The 24714-nt window shown below is 30.5% G+C and overlaps 1 protein-coding gene across 1 annotated transcript in view; it reads left to right on the top strand.

Annotated features, from left to right (window-relative positions):
- Positions 1 to 2187: 2187 nt before the first annotated feature.
- Positions 2188 to 24714, top strand: part of LOC139528477 (nitric oxide synthase, inducible-like) — a 63836-nt gene continuing 41309 nt past the window's right edge. Inside the window, exons 1-3 of the mRNA XM_071324462.1 lie at positions 2188 to 2868; positions 21837 to 21970; positions 24192 to 24354. Of these exons, the coding sequence (XP_071180563.1) occupies positions 2512 to 2868; positions 21837 to 21970; positions 24192 to 24354 (654 nt within the window). The 5' untranslated portion in view covers positions 2188 to 2511. The remainder of the gene's footprint in view (positions 2869 to 21836; positions 21971 to 24191; positions 24355 to 24714) is intronic.

Below are 24714 nucleotides of genomic sequence, written 5' to 3'. Positions count from 1 at the left end.
GGCTATGGTTTTTTTTTTGGAAAAAAAAGTTTGTTTCCAGGTTTTGGTGAAAAAAATAATTTGTTTTGGACCCCGAGTAAAAAAAATTGTTTGTTTCACCCTCAGCTGCCACTATGTGTAATGCTAAAATTGAAAGAAAAAGATTGTCTTCGGTTTGTCGCTAAAAAAATAGATTGTTCTTCGCCGAAGGCGCAAAAAAAGTTTGCACAGAAAAAAAAACCATAGCCCCCCCCCCCCAGAAAATCAAATGGTTGCTGCCTTAACGCGTTGACAAAAGCACATTTTGTAAGAAGCGCGGAAGCCGAAAGATATTCAGGGTACTGCATCGAGAGTGTTGAAATATCCATATCTACTGATAAATAGGTTGATAACGAATTTATTCCAAGTCTAAGTCTGAATATGACGATTTCAGTGAATCCGGACACAAAATGTAACAGGGAAAGCAACGTGCTTGTATTTTTAAAAAACTTTTATTGAAATTAAGAACTTTGACATATTTTTGTTTACGGATGTAGGCTAACACTCTATAGTCAAATATAAAAAGTTTGTTAATCAACTAAAATAAATGAATTAATTTGGTGTCATTTGAAGAACTAGATTAATAATGTCCTTGACTGACGTTGTGTCATACAAATAGTGCACTTAGTAAACATATGTAAAATGATTGCCAATGATCTGTATGACAGGATAAACTCGTTAGTGGATTACATATATTCAAATTGTCCTGTAAACCTGAATTACTTATAATAGCATAGTAATTGCGTATCATATTTAGGACTTCAGCCTGTAATTGTTGTCTGGTGATTAGTGATTCTCCATTCACTGATAATGCTGCATGCAAATCGCAAACTATTTGTACATCCGAACGCATCCGTGTACATGGTACAGTTCTTTTTATGTCAGTAACTGCTAGCAGTCCTATGTAAATGTATGTATCATTGGCATTTTGCTTAGTTCCTTCTGTAACTATTCTGAAATCGGACTCGGATTTTCTGCATTTGAGTTTTACTGTGCATATTTGTGGGTGGTTCTTAAAAAATTATTCTACATTGGCTAGAGGTATAGGGTAAGGGTTGTGATCTCACAAAACAGAAAAACAAATAGTCTAATCTTTAAAAAAAAAAATACATGAAGCGAGAAATACTTATGACCCCATCAAAACCAACGACCACCACGGGCGCGTTTTTTCGGAGGTTAGTGTGACGTCCATTTTTTACGAGCAACACATTTGTTTAGGGGCCAGTTGAAGTCCGACACCGAGTGCGGGATTTTCTCTCTGTGTTGCTGACCTATTGATGGCATTTGGCCGCATTTTGCTATTTGGTCGGATTGTTGTCTCTTAGACACATTCCCTATTTTCCATGATCAATTCTATCGTACGACTTTTTCCTTTGTAGAACCATGGAAGTATTATATTGACAATAATTATATAAATAAATATAGTCAATATAATACTTCCATGGTAGAACAAACGGTAAGACGTCATTAGTATAAAAAAACCCAAACAGCTATATACACACATACATTGTAGCTCAGCAAAATACTAAAAAAAATTCTAAAACCTTACATTTTTTTTCCAGATTGGAGAATTCACATTCTTTTCAACAAACACATCTAATTTATCCAACAAATATATCCATTTGAAAGTGTTTGGTTTTGTTCATGGTTCTGTAATCGATGTATTATGTGATGGGAGGATCCAGATAGTATTTTGTTAAAATATGCATGAAGAATCTTTTGATGACTTAACTTTTGTTTATTTAATGGTATCGTACTCGAAATGAAATCGATTTGTGGTGTGAAAGACGACCATACACTTGGAATTTAAAACGGTTTCATAGCGGGTAATGAATTTATTTTATGTTGTTTTTCACCTTTTTTTCCAATTTTAAAAAGAAAACATTGTACCTTATGAAATGTCTTGTTAATAGCATAATAAGGAAGAATCTGTTAATGTAAATTATTTAATTATATCATATAACACTTTTTATTTGGATGATTTTTTTTTCATCCTATGTAAATGTCAAAACACGCGGAGAGACGAATTAATTTGAAAAGCAATGTTAAAAAATGACCTGATTTGAACGCTGAATATTCATGTCAAGCACGTCTCTTTCAAAACGTAAAATTTTCGTCCCACCCCTTTCTATTTTATTATATAAATGGATTAAAGTATTTTGATTCTTCAGTAAATAAGTAGGGTTTATTTAATTGTGAACGACTCGTAGATATATATAGATGTAGATTTGACATTAGTGGAACTGATTTCAAATATAAAATGTAGATTTGACATTAGGAACTGATATCAAATATAAAATACAAAATGGAATTTTCAGGTATAAGAAAGTTTCCGGATTTAGTAAGAAACAATGATAAGAGTGTGAGGGGGTATGTTATTAACAGACAACGAAATCAACAAGCTTTCCAACCCACACCCAGTTCCTCTAGAGTTTTAAAAAGAAAGAAAAACTGTTAACTTCGAAGGTAGAATTGAACTACAAGTACTTGTTAATGGATGGAAATATTTTAAAATCGACTGGGAAGAAAAACGGTATGTTTCCATTGCATCGCAGCCTAGACGTTCAATATAGAACGATTAAAAAACAGCATTCCTTATTCGGAAATGTAAAACACAATCATACTGAATATAAAGCTGTAAAATCTGGAGTGAAACGTGAACAAAGTGACAAAGTAGCTCATCATAGGAGTGCACCACGACATAGGAGTAACCATTATAATGATGAAGAAGAAAGAATTAGCCCAATCACTAGAGAACATACTGCTCATCTACACAAACCAGTTAAACTGAAGAACTTAGCAGACAAGGACATAGTTTTGACAGATACTTTACATAATAAAACATCAGAGGTGAGAATAAATAAATAAACTAATACGTTGTCAATGTAGGTACGGTTAATGAGTTTTTATCATTGTTGGAGGCCGTATGGTGACCCATAATTATTTCATCTTCATCCTTTTGTCTCTAACGGATAGATGTTGCAACAGTTGTCTTACACTCTAGCAATATATATAGCATGTGTCTGCTTCACAATGAACAGTAAGGGTCAAATTCAAAAAAGTTTTGTTTTGATCTTCTTTACCAATTAGGTTTTGACCTTTTTGATACATTATCAGTAACCATTTTCTATATCTTCCTCGACAAACCAATTTACAAACAAATCCAATAACCACCTCTTTAAAAATTGTACAAGTAACTGATTTGTTTTTAGATATTTGAATATTAACAGCTTATTAATTTATGCATAATAATTTGACCAATTGAATCTTTTTGACCAGTATAGCTATAGATCACTGGTCATTTTTTGTTTAATTAGCTCTTCCGTCCGATTATCCATGAAAAAAGCAAAATGTGCACTGGCACTTGTTTTTATCCATTGGAAGACCCACTATCAACGTATATTTATATTGTAAATTATAATATATATTAGAAAAAAAATATACAAAATATTATATATCGTAAATATACATTGATAGTGGGTCGTCCCATGGCTAGAAACAAGTGCCTGAGGAAATGTGCAGCGGAAAAATGGGTCTGTTAAGCTTTTCAATGTATGAATCTGTATTTAAGTTGAAGTTCAATGACATACTCGTAATTCATACAGTGAAACGTTAAAAAGAATATATCATTTAAGAATGTTTGTTCTTTTTTTTTATTTTTAATTTTGGATAAATATTAGGAATTCTCTGGTTTGATCCATGTAGTGCCATTACAAAATATCCCCCATTAACTTATATTCTTCTTTTTATAATTTTATTACATTTAATTAAAAAGGCAATATTTGAAAATGCTATGAAATCTTGATATGTGTTCACATCTTTTTAAAGAAAAGGCCAGTGTTAGTTAGATAAAGTTCTAGAGAGAATTATATTCAGCCAAATTGTCAATAACTTATATCTCGGGAACAAGCACATGGACCCTTAATTTGTTTCTGCTTTTTTAGCTTCTTTATTCATGTACTGTACTATCATTGTATAACAGTCTTTAAGAAAGCTTGTCTTTATGATACAGGCTAGCGAACATCCTTAAATCATCTAAGTATCAAAGATATGGCATGAGTAGAAGAACCCCGGGGGTAGGCTGACACTCGTCCAGTAAGAACAATGACACAGTTGTTTTTATGCTGTAATCGACATACGTGTCCTGAGTAACTTTCAATAATTATGCAGGTTCAGTTACTGGCACCATTAATTATATTTTAAAATTAGATTTAACATATAATTGCGTCGGGAAAATGTATGTTGACTTGTGACTACTTAAATTTTGTGAAAGGGTTTATTATAAGGTAAAATAATTATATAGTTCTTTTTTCATTTCCCTGCATTCCAAAATTTTCTATCTCTATTCTGTCACATGTGATGGACATCTGTGCTTAAGCAAGGTTAAAATGTAGACATTTACCGACGTAAACTCTTCAAAGATTGTATCAAGATTTAAATTTTCAAATATTTTAGGTTGGGCATCACGGATGAAAATTAATAAATTGTACGAAATGAGCACAGGGTGTAGTAGAATTGTATTATAATACCGATAATACTATTATAATTGTAGTCCATACAAATCTACATAATGTGTATACCTGCTCCAAGTCAGGAGCCTGTAATATTATAGGTGGTCGATGGTGGATGTCTGTCATATTTGTTTTTCGTTTATTGTTTTGTCATAAATTAGTTATCATACATTAGCCGTAACGGTTGTATTTTGTTTTATTTGAATATTTACACATTTTGTCATGTCGCAGCCTTTTATAGCTGCCGGCATGATTTTCTAATTGTTGAATGCCGTACGCTGACCTTAGCAGTTGCACAAATCTGCTTGATTTTGACTCCTTTGGATATTTGTATCCTATGCTGTCATACCACATATATTTTTTTAAGTATTTGTTTATATATTTGTTTGTGTCTTAGCCGGCGGTGGACATTTTAAATGCATTGACAGGACATGTTCCCGATAAAAAATGGATGTTTTAGCGTCAAAGTTTTATAATCCATTTTAGCGAAAATTAAAATGATTAATAAATGCACATTTTAGCGCAAAATTCTAACCTATAATTTGATAAATAATAAATAAAAAATACGATGTCTTTCATGGAATCAAGACAGCACAAATCAAAAAATATCAAGCGTACTAAACTACAGCGATAAAAGTCTAAAAGGTTAAATCAAATGTTTTAATTTATATCATAGAGAACGTACATAATGGGCGCTGAATATACCCTCTGTTCAATATTACCGTTCAAAAAATTGCAGTAGGAACTGTTCTTTCTCTTCATCTTGTTTCTTTTGTTGTGCACATTCGTCTCTACTTCGTATTTTCATATGCATGTTGTTGTTTGCATTTCTGTTGATACTAGAATTAATTCGGCGCTAAAATGGGCTCCTAAATCGGTGCTAAAATGTCCCCTAGTATAGTTTTTTTTTTTGCTAAAATATCCTGCGCCGTCTTTGCAGACAGGAAACAAGTATATATGAGTGTGTTTATATATGCTCATGAAAAAGATCCAAAAACAACACAAATATTAAAGATTTCATAGTACATATATAATAAAATTACATGCATGTTTCATTATAATACGTTATAATGATTGACTAACTTCCATCTCGCGTCATTCTGAAACCAACCTTGATTTCGCAATGAAATGTAACTTTTATGATGAAATGAGCTTAAAAAAAACAACAACAAAAAAATGTCCACAGGCAATAAAAGAAAAAAAAATGATTTAATGGTTCTGGCAAAAAAAAATCTGTTATTATAAGTATTAAATGCTTCTTTTAACAATTTTACAGGGTTGTAGCTTTAAGAGCGTTGAGCGTGCGTATAATTTTAGAATGAACCTCTTTCGGCCTTCATACAAAATGTTCTTCGGTCAACGCTTTTACACCCTAATAAATTTACAAAAAGACGCATTCAATCCTTAACCAACGCTAATTTTCCGGATAAAATTGGTGATTGTTAACCATTGTATATACGCATGGAAAAGTGTACAAAACAACAACCAAAATTTTAAAATAGGAAACAATAATTGTAAGTATTTATAAATATTTCGGATAACAAATATCCTTCATCAGTATGATTATGATGAAGTGAAATGAATCATATCAATCTATTATGAGTGTAGGATACAATGGAAAATATTTTTGAAAAATTTGACGTTGTAATAGACAAAATGTGAATATTGATAGTGAATAGATATTTGGTGCATTTTCAGCCTTATTTCCCCCTATTTTGTGCATAGCGTTAACAAAATTTAAAACTTTTCAATGTATATGTATTCGTGTCTTAATTTGAAATTTCATTGAAAAAAGTTATTGTGACCTGGATGGAGAGTTGTCTCATTGGCACTCATGCCAAATCTTCTAATATATCTACACATGCATGTACTTTTTGATGTTGTTTTATTTTTGGCAAAATTTTTAAGCTTAAACTATCCTGCCACGACGCTTCCTAAAAATGTAAGATAATAGGTCAATTTTGATTTAACAAGATAAGAGTTAAATTTTACGAATGTTCAGTTGATCTGTTGCGTTAAATTATTACTCTTTATTTAAAAATAAACAATTTTCTACTAAATGTATAAAATAGTGTGGTCCCAATAAGTACAACGAAAAGTATGTACACTTTTTTTATCTTTCAAATTGCAGGGTTTTTGTTTTATTGGTGGTTTTTGTTTTGATTTTGATTTTTGTATCTGTACTTTTCCCCCATCTTTTTTTAATGAACAACAATACTATAATTGTATGCTCTACAAATAATTGTATATAAAGCAAGGAGAATGTTTGATAATGATGAATCTCATAAGTGAGTTAAAACATTGTTGTGACGTCATTCTATTGTTTTACCCGTTCTTTATTTCACTGATTGGACTATCATTTACCTGTAAGAAACCATTATGTTACCTTTAGCTGTCCAATATTTTTAAGAATAGCCCTCCTCGTTCTTAAAAATAATGGACAGCTGAAGGAAGCATGACTGATTCTTACAGATAAATGATAGTTCAATCACTGAAATAAAAAAAAATAATTACCGAAATTATTTTAATCATCCAAACAAAAATACAACCAAAGAACAAGTGACAATTAAAAGAAACATTTTATTAAAGTCACCTTCCAATACAATAATTTTGTCACTCATCAAAACGGTTTCTTGAGGAAAAAAATCACTTTCAAACTGATTTCTTTAAACTACCAATACTTGTATCACAGTCATTTTCTCATGTTTGTTTTTTGGGTTGTCTCTGTTAACACTAATTCAATATGTTGATTATGCTCGGTGTAAGTTTTGTTTTTGTTGCTTTTATGAATTTCTTTTAATTTTTTAAGATTTACCCCTTCGTCCGTGTCTAAGTTATCAAAATTTACCCCTGGTGTTGCTCGTATTCTTCCTAACATCATGTTCTATTACAATTAAAATGAAAAAAGCAATAAATTAATGCTTCTAAAATTTGATAGATCATGCTGCAATACAAGGGCCATGAACAACCTTAACTGTGTCCTGTGTACAAAGTGCGAATCTAGAATTTCCTTCATGAACTTTAGGGGACTACACTAGATTTTATAATTTTCAGGTTTTGGCGTTGATTTACAAATTGTTGATTTTTAAGTCTGATATCATTGCTTAAATGTGAATATAATGCAACAATTCGCTTATGAACTACGATGAATGTGGGAAGCAGAATAAAAAAAGACATTGCCGCATTTTACCTGTCAAACAAACCAATCTGGTAATCGCGTGTCCTATTCGCACTTTGTTCGCAGTCATCGTTTTATAAAAGGGTTTTTTTTCAAAAGAAAATCGAGACAAAATTACGTTCGGTAACATTTAAAAAACCACAAGTTTGGGTAATCAATAACAATTTCTTGAAAATTCCCCCAAAAAAATATAACTGATTGCATGTTGTTATATCTTCATTTGTTCTTATTGATTATATATTTGAAATAAAATTGACTGCGGTGTACTCGATATGATTCAACAAGCACCCTTCATATGCTATTTTTGTTCTCATTCATCTGGTAAAAAATAAAACCCTATAAGAAACAAAAGGAGAGGACTACATTTTGAAATATAATATATATAAAACTTGCCATTATTAGCTGCTTTGACTGTGTAATCCACACTGAAATAATGTATCTGAATCGATTCTGAATACACATTAGATTTAAATCCAAAGTTTGAAACAATACAATCACTAACAATGACATCAGTTTCTTCGGTTTTACATTAAAATAATATGAGGAAGGCGCTACCTTAAATGCCAGCTTTATGCAGCTTTATACATGTACATATTTATGATATACCTATAAGCTGTATTGCTAACTATTAAATAAATACTAAGACAATGTCCTATATATATTGATTGGTTGTTGGTTGTTTAACTTCCAGTGCAAATATTTTATGCATGTTCAGAACGAATGTCCCAGGCTACATTAACATATTGTTTATGTCTAAAATAAAATTATAATTTCAGATGGAAAATGTTAAGGGAACGATCATTGAACTTGAAAAGGCAGGAGGGGTTATGGTATTTTTCCTAAAAAAATATCCTGATTCCCAAATTGATGAATAAAAAATCTGTTCACGCAGAGGACAAAAAAAATATTTTGAATCCAGACCTTCACCAAAATTGATTTTATCTTTCAGATATGCAAAATAAATTTAACTTTTATATATCTAAAAACATTTAAAACTTCCCAAACCACACAGATAAGTCTGTAAACAGTAGTTTTAGGTGATAATGGCCATATTTGCCAATTTGTTATGATAAACCTTAATACTAGTGTTAAATTTTGACTAAACAATTTTAATTGATAGCGCTGAAAGGCTTCGGTGAAAAAAATCTGACTCGAATAAAAAAAACATTTGTATTCCTGATCATCTTCAGTTTGTGAGTCTCATGTATTCAGAGTCAGTTTTATGTCATTTCTTGAATATATATTTTTTTGTTACATGTACATGATGTAGCTTACTTTTCAAGTTTTTATATGACAGCAGAATAAAATTGAGAATGGAAATGGGAAAATACAAGCATGTCAAAAATTTGCTTTCGAGTAATGCTTAATCATGTCATAGTTGTTTTCGAGAAGACACATTTGGTTTCCACACAATAACTTGAGTATAAGTGAATGGATCTCTATGAAATTTTACTAGAAGGATCAATACACAAAAGGAAGATTAGAATTGATTTTTTGGTTATGGTACAACATATTTGGGTTGTTTTTTTCAAACTTTTGGGTTTTTCTTCCAAAATTTAACTTAATTACATTGATTTTACTGGTCTAGTATATATAGATGCAACAAATACTGATTTGGCAGGAGATGCACACAAAATAGGGTGTTTTAAATATTTTATCTGTAATTGGTGCATTTTTCCTATGATGTGTACTTCTTGATAATGACGTGAGTATCATGATAAAGAAAATATATTTGGTAAGTATATATATCATCACAATTGATATGCGCCAGTGCGCTGCAAAAGGATATTCTTTCCCTTTAATTACCAAAATTGGCATTTATTGCACATGTTTTTTCTTTCACAGAAACACATGAGTTATTTGGTAAATAAAACACTTGTCATTGTTTGAAACTTTCAGTAATAAAAATTTAGTTTAGCCTGTTTGAATGTTTCACTTATTGTGTGAAAGTTTTAACAGAAACTGTAAAAAACACTTGATAAAATTGCATTATCTGCAGAATTATTGATAACTTTCCTCACTATATATTCACAAGGACATATACCTAACATATTGTCCATGCTATTCTGATCTGAGTATTTATTCATACAAACATGTATACTGGCATGACTTGTGCTGTTCCAAGTTGTCTTCTTTTTCTGTTTCTTGAGAAGTATTTGTTTAACCTGTTCAGTCACTATAAAGTGTTACAATTCTTATTTAGACGCAACACATAAATAGTGACCAAAAAGGTACCGCTTTCACATGAGAGAAGCTAGAAAAAAAATTAAATGTACACATTTTCAACGACGTAGGAGTTTGTGTTATTGGGTCATCTCGTGCTGTGCAGATTAAATAACATATACCAATTTGATTGGCCAATAACTGTTTCAACACATGACGCAATCAATTTACGTGAACGTTTTAGAAATGTAGACGTTATTCTGCAATCCACGGATCCTAGGAAAGTTTCTTGTAGGGAAAAGAAAGGGGGAACTACGACTTTGGTAAGTTTTAAATTTGTCTTTTTTTTTAAATCGGTGTATGAAAAAAAACATAACTGCAAGGGTTATTGAGTTTAAATTAGATTAATTGCTTTTGCATTTGTTTCCCTCAATGATATGCTTAGAGAAAAAAAGAACCGAGGAAGATGTTATTTTACCGAAATTTAAAATGTTAAGGTGGTACCTAATACTACAGGGAGATAACTCTGTAAATTCAGCAGAACGTTTTAATGACGTTGTGTTGTTAAGAGAATATTAAGCTTCTCAATGATCAAAATAAGTGTTCATCAAACTGCTATATAACCAGTGTATTTTTTCTGATTAAACGGTTGGTTCAAATTTTTTGAAAATTTATTATTTTTGTCAAAGCATCATAGTAAATATATTGTCAAAATTTGAAGAAAAATAAACGAGCCAGATTAATTTTAGTTAAGGTGTTGGGTACCACCTTAAATAAACAGAAAAAACGTTTCTCTTTCAAAACATTTTACTTTCTCCACCCCCCCTTTCCCCCATTTCTTTTATCTACTGTATTACTTTTTAAGACAAGTCCATCTAAATGAAGTCTGATTGATATCTAGCTAATCATCCTGTTTTAAAACAAAGTATATATGGTCCTCATTAAATTCGATCCAAAAATAGTCCCTTTATAGGAATAAATATTCAAAAAGTCGTTATAAATTCCATTGAGTCTGAACCTAATCCAAATCCGATTTCTTTTATTCGGATATTCTTAGATACATTTCTTTTTTGGCAGAAATTACCAAAAATTGTTAAACTATCTTTCTAACTTTGAAATACTGATTTAGAATTACGTTGTACACAAAATAGTTCGTGTCCCAGGTTAAATAATAAATAAATGAGAAACGTATCTTTTTCGTATTTTGAAACTACGATGTTTGTACGAAGTTCAACTTTGTCGTAATTTCAAGGCAGATGGCGGATTCGGGGGTGAGGGCGAACAGGTCGTTAAACAAAGTATCGTGTTTTATCTTAAACTCGTCAATATTGTCTTTAGTCTCAATACACTCGGTGATATTTTTTAATTTGATAGAATAACGCCCCTTTCAAAATCCAGGAACCGCCCCTAAAGGTAAAAATAGATTTGAACAGTGCAGTATATTCGAGGTAGTTAATGCACACTTTTGCTGTGAATTATCCAGATTATAGCATAGTAAGAACAAAGAAATTTTACTCTTGCCAAGTGTTAATGACCTAACATTGTTTTTATACTGCTACTTAAATTAATTAAATGATAGCTTTTTTAATCAATTAAATGATAGCTTTTTTAATCGTAACACAAAAATCAAACTTATTTTCATCCCTTAACGGACCTCTGATTGTGGAGAAAGGGTTTCATGATGAAATTGACATTATACAAAATATAGCTATGTTACTATATGTAGGAAATAAACACAACTAGTTGCAGTATAAATGTTGTTCACCATCAGCTGGGTTGAGCTACGTAGCTGCTATCAATATCTTTCTAGCAACTAGTATATAGCTAAAAGTTCAATAGTGAAAATCGACGTAGCACTACGTAGCTGCTACGATATAGAACTCAACCCTGTACTTTGTTTTTGTCTAAGTTGAGCTAGTGTTTACAGGGGGCAATATGTGGGATAAATTTTAATGTTAAGAAAGTTTATTCACAAAACAATTTTCATACTTGATAAAAACAAATCTTTACTTGCTTTTTCTTTTGTTTTACCTTTTTTCGACGTTTAAAACAATGTTTTAAGTAAGATATAAGCCTCTAACAGTACAATCTGTTATCGGCTTATATCCCTTACAGATAAATTTAAGGTAGCACAATACAAAGATTTTTTCACTCCTAATCAGACAACTTTAAACTGATGTAATTTATTTCATCCTTCTTTCTATTTTATAAATGAGGTACCAAAAGAAAGAAGAAAGATTCATCTTTCAAATTGTGATAATTTCATTATGACATAATTATTACATAACTAATTATTATGTAATTAGTCGCTATATTGTGATGTCCACACTTGAATGAATTTAGCGTCTTTGTTTTTCATAGCATCCCAAAATATTTTATAGATTCTTGTACAACACAGCTTGACCTCCAAAACTGTGTCTCAGATTTCCGAAAACATCAGTAAAACAAATTTTATACCCAATTGAACTTAGTGGTCTCTAATGAATTGATGCTGCAAACTTCATTGAAGATTTATGAGAGAATGAAATACAATAGGAAAAATCTGAGACACAGTTTTGGAGGTCAAACTGTGTTGTGCAAGAATCTATAAAAAATTGTAGGATGCTAAGAAGAACAAAGGAGCTAAATTCATTCAAGTATGGACATCACAGAATCATGAGAATGGCAACTAATTACATAACAATTAATTATGTACTAATTATGTCATAATGAAATTATCACAATTTGAAAGATTAATCCTTCGTCTTTCTTTTGGTACCTCATTTATAAAATTTAAAGAAAGATGAGTGGAATTACATCAGTTTAAAGATGTCTGAATGGGGATGAAAAATCTTTGTATTGTGATACCTTAAGCAATGTTCAAAACCTTTTATTTGATTTCGTGATCAAAATAAAAACAAAACGTCAAAAAATTAATAACGCCGACTTATCGGGCTGCTGCTGGAGGGACACATATGTCCATGGTTAAATTTATCCAAGCTTCTCATCAATGCTTTATATCTTCCAATTAAGGTCTGCAATTGTACATAGTATGACACCGTGGAAACTTTTTTTTCCAGAATCCTCTGTAATGGTTTCTGGAATAGCATTGCTGTAATCAGACAGTTTAATTGCAGTATGATCTGTTATACCTCGATCTTGTTAGAAAACGTCAATCGGGAGGTACAAACTAATCTACTTTAAATTTGTTTATTGTGTTAGTAAAATTCTTGTTTGGGAAATTTAATATTAAACTTTCCAGATGTACGAAAAAATATGTAACTGTACAATATTTTTTATAATTACACCTTATGTAAGAATCCTGGATTTTGGTTGGTTGATAGCCAGTGTATTTTTCACCAATTTTAAAACTGTTATCAAATTAATTTCGTTCATTTCTTAACGCCGCCGGGGTATTTGACAAAAGGATATGCCTTTTTTAACCCTGTCTGTCGTGGTATTTTCCGTGGTACTCTATCGAACTGTACGCTTGTAACGTCATGATCATCAATGCGTTTTTGAACATCAGCATTCGGTGTAATTAAACAGATATAGCATGTTCTTGAGAGGTATTTGTAAAAAATACCAGTCTTGAGAATGAATTTCCCTCGCGAAATTTAACATTATCTCGACTGGTATTTTTCGCAAATACCCCTCCTTTACATGATATATCTGTTTAAAACGTTTAACGTGATCAATGCTTCCCTCGAAACTAATGATATAATTTTTCATATAAATTATCAAGTAAGTTTCTTTTATTTTTATGTCAGTAAAGTTCTAAACTGTACTGCAAACTGCACTCAACTACACTTTTATTAAGCAGCCAAATAGAAGAAGATCTACATGTAGTTGGGATTTTATTTTATGTGACATCTTTTTCCAGAAACAGTTGCTATGGTCTGATTGACAAAAACCCATGATCACTTCTCTTGATATTATTATATGTTTTTATTCGTTTGTCCTATTTCACCCTCATCAAAGAAGTTAGCAAATTAACTTTAGATAAAAATTAAGTTAAAGTTAATTAATCCCAGCACATGCAGATATAGGATTTGAAGTTAGTTATTATGTTACCATAATAATAACAACGTCGAGTGGAGTTCGACGAGCGAATCTTTTGACGTATTTTATGGTCTAAAACTTTATAGTTTGGGTGCCAAAGTTGCCCCTTTATGCTTGCTGTAAAGTAAATTTGTTTACACAAAAGACATGCATACCACAGTAAAAAGCTATTGATCTTGAGTACAAGACTCACGATCGTGATAATTAGTACTAGTTTATATATATACAGAACAATACACATACTCTGTTTTATACTTTGGTGGACTATTTTATTAGTCCTACACATCCAATCAAACCAAAGTAATTCATTATAATCAAATTTGAATGCATATCAACACATGGTGACATGCTCACACATGGTATTTTTGCTGAACATCTATTGTTCCGGTATTGCAAACATCTTGAAAAAAACCTAACTACAGTGTACCTTGAACTAGATATAAAACTTGACGTTTTGTGAAGATAATTAAGTTACTCAGAATTATTACATAACAAATATATGTTCTTTCAAATTCATAACAAAAAGTTTCCATGAATCAATATTGCACAGACAAGGAAATAATGACATTCGAATTCTTATAAAATAACCTACGGTAATATTGAACCGAAAAATCATTCAGTGTGTCCCACATTGGGGACAGAACAGGGGTTAGAAACCTGGGAATGAAGAAGAGTATATATATTTTGGAATATTTATATTTTTACTTCACAAACTTATATTGCAGATTTCACAATCTAGTCTCAAATGATTATCAAGTAGAAATGACCTTCGCTGTTCTATTTCATTGATAAAGAAATCATGTGAAACCATAACTGATGCGCGATTGCGTTTGCTCTGCGCTGTAAATGGGTCAGTTTTGAGCAAATGATGGTTTCTCTCGTGTATTATGTTTAAACTGACGAAATGCAGGTACCTTTTTAACAAAGAGAAATGGTTATTGGTGTACAGTTTACACATTACCATCAATGGAAACATTGAATATTTGTCATGATGAATAACTACAAAAATACAGGGCTGATACATGTATGCATAAAACCACGGAAGTTAAGATATTAATTCATAGTACAAATGTATCAGAGGACATGTAGAAAAATTTGTCTGTTCTGAACAAATCTTAACCTAAGTGGTTTTATGTCCTTGTAACATATCGGTAGCACAATACAAAGATTTTTCATCCCCAACCAGACATCTTTAAACTGATGTAATTCCACTCATCTTTCTTTAAATTTTATAAATGAGGTACCAAAAGAAAGACGAAGGATTAATCTTCCAAATTGTGATAATTTCATTATGACATAATTATTACATAATTAATTGTTATGTAATTAGTTGCCATATTGTGATGTCCATACTTGAATGAATTTAGCTTCTTTGTTATTCATAGCATCCCAAAATATTTTATAGATTCTTGCATTGCACAACACAGTTTGACCTCCAAAACCGTGTCTCAGGTTTTTCCTATTGTATTTTATTCTCTCATAAATCTTCAATGAAGTTTGCAACATCAATTCACAAGAGACCACTAAATTCAATTGGGTATAAAATTTGTTCTATTGATGTTTTTGGAAATCTGAGACACAGTTTTGGAGGTCAAGCTGTGTTGTACAAGAATCTATTAAATATTTTGGGATGATATGAAGAACAAAGATGCTAAATTCATTCAAGTGTGGACATCACAATATAGCAACTTATTACACAATAATTAATTATGTAATAAATATGTCATAATGAAATTATCACAATTTGAAAGATTAATCCTTCGTCTTTCTTTTGGTACCTCATTTATAAAATTTAAAGAAAGATGAGTGGAATTACATTTTATTTATATTTATTTAAATTATATTCGTAAAACAAAACAGGAAATGCATGCAAGTTCTTGAAATGTGTCATGGATATTTACTAATTAAAGTAATTTCTCGTTTTCTTAGCCTGTTTTTTTAAGTTTATTCATGAAAAATATCATTCAGTATCGTTTTTAACAATGTCTCCTCATTGTTGGAGTGGATGTATACTCTTTTAAGTTCATGCTATATAGGTACTAGATATCATAAGTAAAAAAATCAAATTTATCAAACGTTCGCAGTACTTATATAATAATATGATAAAGCCAGAGATTTTTAATTGTTATGGAACAGCTTAAAACAAAACATTATCAGGTCAAAGGAGTATGTTCGATAAGGTCCTAAAATGGCCCACTTTTTTAGCGTAAATTTCAAATTCGGATTTATTGACCAATATCACGATAAATTATAGCTAATACATTGACTAGATAGGATATAAGCCATTTTGTTTAAAATTTTACGTTTCTGCGTTTCATTATGACGTCACAAGCTGTACTCATATTGATTTTTCACGAAAAAATCAATGAAAATGGGTAAATTTCCAAAGATTATATGACAGGAAACATAGAGCGCATACGTCGACAACAAAGATCTTTTAAAATAATGTTTGTGAAGACATTTAACATGTCTTATTTGAATATTAAGCTTGTCGACGCCTGCGCTCTATGTTTCCTGGTCCTTTATTTGGTTGAAATCCCGCTGATTTTGTCAAATTTTACCAAAATCCCTTATCTTGACCGTTTTGGAATGTAAAATCGTTGTGTTAGAATTAAACTTTGACAAAAACAGCTCTGTTTAACTTTTTCACATGTCTTTAAGGCAACTTAAAACAATTATTGTCTTGTAACCATGAACTTTATAATTTGGGCCAAATATGGCACTTACCGAACTTACTCGAAAGAAATCGGTTTAATAGATGCCTTAATACTGATAATTTTTTAATTTACTTTTATTGGTTATTTTAGATTTTTTCAGCAAATATTTTTGAAGTTTTAACTTATTTATCGGTACGGATTCAATATCTTCTTAATTTTATCATGCCCTTTTATATAAATTTTATTGTTTTATTAATGCTATATTTTTCAAATCTCTTTGGTTTTAGAAGTTTTAAATATGGGCTTTCATATTTCATTGCTAATACTTATATATGTGAATGAATATTGTAAAGCGCTTAGGGTAATTTTAATATTATATAATGCGCTGTTATAAATACTGTATAATAATGATAAACTAATAATTGTGACTTTTATAGATGAAACACTTTTTGCCATAAAGCGCGAGGTCTGGCTAGCTACAAGCCCACTATTTTGTCTTAAAATATCCTGTACCGAGTCAGGAATATGGCAGTTGTTATCTTTTAGTTCGTTTCTATGTATTTATGTTGCATTGTCATTTTTTGTTTGTTAATAATTTATTTTTATCCATGGCGTTGTCAGTTTATTTTCGATATATGAGTTTGACCTTCCCTCTGGTATCTTTCTTCTTCTCTCTTTTAAGTGACAACAACATACAGTTTTTTAAGAGAAATCTTGGGAGTAGAAATTAGAGATTTAATGACATGAAGACCAATTTTAAAAGGTTTTTCGTCGATTTTATTTGCCCTCTATACACATATTCACCCATTTTGAAAGAATTCAAGCAGTAATATTTCAAATGACGAATGAGATAATTGAATTATTTTTTCGTTTTTTGATGTAGTTCATCGAGCCAGAGTTGTATGCAAAATTTTACGAAAATCTGCGACATGGCCCATATACTGTTACTTGAACTTAAACTCACATCAGGTTATTGGTACACTTGTACTGTCCCAGTACACTCTAGTTTCCAGGTTGCATTATTTATAAATTAAACCTTCTTTACCTCTACAGAGAACTGTGTTTGTAAATCCAAATACCTATTTTTGTCCATATCGGAACATATTCCATAGAAAACACATTTGAATTATATATTAAAGTAAGCTCAGCAAGAGATTAACACGTTCCAATAATGAGTGAAAAAGAGTATGTACAATCTGGAATTTCAGTTGCCCTTTTGAGTACCCTCATTGAGTCAATGTAACTGATTTTTTTAAAAGATCTAAAAGCACTAGTGTCCTTAAGTTTGTAAAGATTAAAAAAGTAAACGGTATTCTTTACATATTCATATTAACCTCCGAATATAATTAACAAGTGGAACATCAGTTAAATTTGTATTTAGATTTGTATGCGATGTTAGAAAGTGGTGAACAATCTAAAAGGGTTATCATTATCCGTATATGTGTCTGAATTTACTACTGTGTCACCTTAACGACGAATATATCTCTGAATCTAATTTCAGCATTTTTGTGTAAGTAGTTAAAACTTTTTAAGTCTAAAAAGTTTAGTTAAAAGTAGGTAAATAAAATAAAAGATTGTCAAGGGAATAATTGACAATGACAGCAACTCGCTCTTTTCAAAATTGTAAAGAGCATTTATTTTTGTATTCTATGTTGAATGGAGATTCTTTGGTCAAGGGTCTTTCATTTATTTGACAGAAGTGCTCGAAAGACTTTTAAGATATTGTCGTGGTTGTAGATATAACCTCCCACTGCATAGGTTGAAATATGAAATACAATAACAATTATTGTAATTTTGTTGAAGGCATGATTCTACACTGATATAGAAAAAACTGTCTATGTCATTGTCCATTTTGAAGAACAGTTCACACATAGAAACGAAGCACAAGATAACAACTACCATATTCATGACTAAGAATAGGACATTTTCATAAAACATGGTGGGTTGAACCTGGTTTTGTGGCTAGCCTATTACAAAAATCCCTAAAAAGAGCAGTGATTCTACATAATTCCTGAAAAGTTTATGGATTCTACATAATCACTGATTATTCAAATTCACTGTAATATATATATAAAAGAAGATGTGATATGATTGGCAATAAGGCAACTCTTCACAAGAGACAAAATGACACAGAAATTAACAACTATAGATCACCGTACGGCCTAGCGCTTCTGAAAGGTCTAATGCAGAAATCTAGATTTGAATCTCAAATAATTGTATAATGAATTATTGGCAGTATAATGGAAATCAAGATACTGTACGTGGTCACATTGATACAGTCATATGATATAAAACATATTGTAAACTACAAACAATGGTTGACGATTATGAAAGGATTAATAAGGTTTTGTAAACTGGGTCAATGCCCTTATAAACTAAATAAATGTCCGGATTATATGTAAACACGATTTATATTCAATCCTTATATTTTGTGAATGAATAGTTTACAGTGAAATCGACAAACAGTGTTTAAATAGTTTTATTATAGTATATATTTATCGATTTTGCATAAGAATTGAGTTCTAAAAAGTAAAAACTTTTGCTTCACATCTTTTGTTCTTAAGGTTACTACATATGGAGGTAATTTCAGATACATGTATGGTTCACTGTCATTGGTATCATACTTGTACGCCTTGACTGATATGTTATTATTGGCTGGAGATTATCTTCGTTGGATCTACATTGCAGTGATATAGAAATCAATTGAAATGATAATTTAGATAAACAGGACATGACTGAGAAATATTTAACCAAACAATGTTTTTTTTTTTAGAAAAAAAACGGTTTTTTTATAATCTTGAAGTTTATACAAATGTTGTAAGAATAAGTGAAAAATTGAAGATATTACAAATAATCAAAGCTGTTGTACAGACAAGATCCATATAAATAAAAATAACAAAAAAGCATTATAAACAGTATCAACAGGTCGAATTAACAAGAAAATACGATTTGAGAGTACTCGCAGTTACTGCTTTATATGCAGATCATGTTTGAGAATAGGACAGTTTCTCCGCTGTGTGGTGTTTATATTTATAAAAGCCAAATGCTGATACTTATTAAACAAAAGACAAATACCTTACAGTTGACTCATTATTCATAGATGCCTTCAATGACGAATACACATAGTTGGCTTGACAAGTTATTTGTATGTAGTACTTGGTGAATGATGACTAAAGGACTTGTGACATTATGTGATCTTGGCATTTGTTTTTAATCTGTCCCATAACAGTGCTCACATCTGGCGTTTGCATACTATGATACGAGTATTGAATACGTAAACGTGAACTTGTTGTCATAAAGCTTATGAAATTTATAAAAAAAACGATTTAAATCAAAGAGTGTTCAGTAAATAAATTGAAAGTGATAGCAAATGGTCAGGTGTTTTTCCTCATAATTCTAAAGAACATACATTTTGTGGGGTGTTTCATAACTATAAATGGAGATCACTTGGTTATAGGTCTTCTATTTATTTTCCTGACTTGCTAAAGAAACAATGTAATGGATGTTGTTGTAATAAATCGTACATCCCTGTTGTCAATTACAATCTAAATCTTATTGTCAATGCAATCACTGACATAAAAGTCTTTTTGCAGAAATTGCAAGAGTTCGTATAATAATGTGATACAGATACATGATACATATTAGTTCAGTTACCATACCTTTTTTTATAAAGTTTTCATGATATATAGACCTCAAACGAAATATTATCTTGAAACTAATAGCTCTTAAACCTTGATCAGAGAAATTCAGAAACATGTCATTTCCCTAGATAGCATGCATAAAGACATTAATAAAGATTTGTAATGAACAACTCTCACAGTTTTCAACATCATGATATACAATTTTGTATTTTTCTTTTACAAATAACTGACTTTAAAAATTTGGTTTGAAATAATTCTTTCGATACTATTTTAAACCTAACACTGACGTATTTGTTCACCACACAAATTATGGAATTGACATCAAGAGAAATCAATATATATATATTATTAGTACTTCAATTAGAGGTAATTATATAATTGAACAAAAACTTTGTCTGCGTCATTGTCCACTTTTTAGAACAATTCACATAATACGGCGTATTGAATACTAACAGATTAAAAATATAAAAAAGAAGATAATATTGGCCTGGTCCGAGCAACAATCATCACAGTAACGTGTTTGTCCTTTTAATAAACAAAAACTATTAGTTTATGACATTTATTTGAGACAATCTTATTGTAAGTAAATGTCTCCTACCAGGTGGAATTTATCTGCACCATTGGACATCTATGTAAACCCAAATTTTTATTTGCTTTTTATTAAATTTAATGAAAAGTTGGAGTTATAATATCTACTCTTTTTACACATTTCAATTACAGGGTATTGAATTGTTAATTGATCCAGCACAAAACGAATATTGAAGTCTTTTTCACATCACTGTCTCATTACAAGAGCCTAGAGTCATGTTATATGACGATGTTGAATTCCAGTCCTGGTACAAACAAAAATTCAAAGAAAATATACTATATGTTTTTTGTTCGAGCTATTGAAATTGTGAGATTGAATTTTATCGTAGTATATAGAAAAATGCCCACATATTTATATAATTACATAAGTCAATATTGAGACTTAATAAAATAACCTTACTAATGACGTTTAAATACAACTGCTTTATTGGTTCAATATACAATGAATGGAATCGATATGACAATACAAGTCAACAAAGATGGAAATGTTTATATAATTTGTTCATTAAGGTGGTACCCAACATCTTGACTAATATTAATTTGGCTCGTTTAATTTTCATTGTTTACTTCAACCCTTTGACAAAAATATAATAATTAAAAAAAAAAAAAATTGAACCAACCACGTTATCAGAAAATTCTCATTGGTTACATAGCATTTTGACAAACACAAATTTTGATCATTAAGAAGCTTAATATTCCCTTTACAATATAGTGTGATTAAAACGTTTAGCTGATTTTCACCGCCTTAAGAAAATACGAAAAAATGGCCTAAATGGATTGATATGGCAAAACAAGTCAATAAAGATGGAAATGTTAAAATATTTAGTTCATTAAACAAATAATAATAATTTAAGTAGAAGAGACCAACATAAATACTATTTCTGAGTCCACACATACACTAGCTATATAAAGGCTTACACGTGTTAAAATGTTAAAATGGCATATTTAATCTTTAAATAATAAATATCTTGTTAGTTTCGTATCCATAGAGACAACCCATTTCTTCAATATGTTGCTATAGCAATACTTTATTTTTCAGGATATATTATGTGGAAATAAGTGTGTAGGATCTCTTATGGAAACACTTTCAAATAAACCAGGTATTCGCCCTAAAGAAGAACTATTACTACAGGCCAAAGATTTCATACAACAGTATTACACGGCCATAAAAAGGTAATATTTATCAACATATTTGATATTAATTCAACAGCCAAATGACAGAATTCGATCTCTTATTATACTACATCTATTCATGTTTGATAAGATCATGCATTTACATGAAGGAGAATCAGAATATCCCAAAGCTCTTTTATAACAAAGATATCAACATAGTAGCTTATTATATATTTTTCTATTAGACATAAAATTCTTGCAAAGGAATAACTTAGGTCCAAAAACTTATGCAAACGTTATTGTCTATTACTTAGAACACTTAACACTACATTGCAAAGCAAAACCGTACATGTCTGTCCAATAGCCAATCAGCACAACAGCTTGTTTGTGACATTCATAAACTAAAAGTATTAGAATTTTACATTAATTTAAAACAATCTTATTAAGTAAATATCTCCTTCAAAATGGAATTTATCTGCGCTGTTGGACATCTATATAAATACAAATGTAGATAGTATAATAGGAATGATTCTTTACTCACGAGGACAAGGTTAGGAACGAATCTAATATTCCCTAATTACTATATTAGAGTGATCATTTGAAGAAGGTTGAAACCTATATAAACTATCTTATATTTACATATAGTTATAATTTACGGAAAATTCCTTATTCTGAATTGTAATAAATGAAAGCATATTTGTAGTGCTTTTTTATTTGTTTGCCGTTGGTCTAATTCATACGTTTAGAATATTCCTAATTACACAGTATTCTTTTTATCAATATCTTATTTAAAGCTAACAGGTGGGGAGTTGGGTAGAACCAGCGATAAGATAAATGGGGAATTTCATAAACATATATTTACAGTGTTTGTCATCATCAAAAGGTATATCCTTAAATTCATTGAAACTCAATTTTGGATACGACATATAAGTCAACAGTAATTATTACGTAACTTTGTTATGAGAGATCAGACTCATAGATTTCAACTCATTAACCATATTCAATGATTCCAGACCTTCTATTGGATCTCTGTAAATAATTTCATTATAGATACTATTAGACGTATTTTTCAAGTATACATTGATCAATGTAATTTATAAATGAAGACAAGAAAAGAACAAATAAAGACTGAATGGCTCACTGCTTTTTAAAGTTTGCACATTGTATACATCTTTAATTTAGTTTACATTTTCAAGTTAAGCAAATATTGGCTATTTGTGATTCATTCGTTGTGCTTACACAAAGAAACCCGATGGCATGATATGAATTAATACACTAAAAACAGCGTCTTTGAAGGAAACAATTTAACAGAAACGATATAGATTTAATAAAACGTGGTATGAGTGCCAATGAAAAAAATCTCCATCCAAGTCACAATATGTAAGTAAACCATTATAGGTCAAAGTACGGTCTTCAATATAGTTTGAATTAAAAACAGTGTCTGTAAAATAAAACAACGTTTTCATGTTTGAAATTCTCTTAATATTTAATCAATATTATTCATTCTGATTATTCGTGTATAAAACACATGGAAAATAATGCACACTTATAATTGATTACATCCACTTTATTTGAACTTTGGTAAAAAGTTATATTGACAGATGACGCATTTTTTTTTATAGTTTCTATTACTTCATCGAGTGTATTACGAAATATATCCACTCGAGACGGTTAAATTTTCGAATTTACATTGCGAAGCTTGCCGAGCGTTTTAATTATTCAAAATTTTACTGACGAGAGTGGATAGGTATTTTCATGTAGTCCCAATAGAAAAATCAGAGGAAAGCAAGAAATTTGACGTCATACATGTAATCGAATATTGACCAATGAAGAACTCAGACCAAACGAACCACACGTTGATAAAATAAAAATAATCAACATCTAATAATGTAAGCTAAATGATAAATGGTGTAAGAATTAGAGAAGATTAATTGCCAAATACAAGTGCATTTTAATAGAATTGCCTCATCATTATGGACGGGCGAAAGATACCAGAGGAACATTCAACTCATAAAAAAACATAAACTACAACGCCCAGGCGAACAAAAGACAAACAGACAAACAATAGTACGTAAAACATAACATAGTAAAAGAAAGAACAATCAGCACAAATCCCACCAAAAAAAATTAAAAAAATGGGCATGATATCTAAAAAGGTAAATACGAAATCAAAATTGAGATATATCATAAGTATTGATATGTCTTGATGGAATCACATATTCTTAGTCATCTTATAAACTTACCTACAAAATATACATAATTATTTTCTTCGTATTGGTAGTAATGACACGATAGAACACAGAGAAAGATGGTCGGAAGTGAAGAGTTCTATTGACAACACAGGCACATACGATCTTACATTGAAGGAATTGATTTTTGGTTCGAAACAGGCTTGGAGAAATGCACCTCGATGTATAGGACGAATTCAATGGTCCAACTTACAGGTACGTTATTTTCTCTTCGGTAATACCTCTGCAATGCAGCTGTATGTATAATCTGGCTGTAAATTTTAGATCGGTTCACCGCACAGATTCTATAATTATGATTGTGAAGGTAGTTAATCACCTTTGAAAACTAGTTAATCGAAATTAATATATAAGACTACAAATACGCGATTTACCAATTTTTAAGTCATTTATTACTATTCTAAAGACATACCAGTAGAAACAATGTGAATTGTTCACAATTAAACTGTCGTATTATTATCACCTTCGAAAGGCGACCAGAGGTATCAATATATTTCACAATCTCTGGGTCAGTACACAAGAAGGGGAAACAATGAAATATTGACATAAAAACACACA

This window comes from Mytilus edulis, chromosome 6 (genome assembly GCF_963676685.1).
Source record: "Mytilus edulis chromosome 6, xbMytEdul2.2, whole genome shotgun sequence".
Lineage (NCBI taxonomy): Eukaryota > Metazoa > Mollusca > Bivalvia > Mytilida > Mytilidae > Mytilus > Mytilus edulis.
The sequence above is the reverse complement of the archived record's forward strand: the minus strand, read 5'-3'. Positions and strand labels throughout refer to the sequence as shown.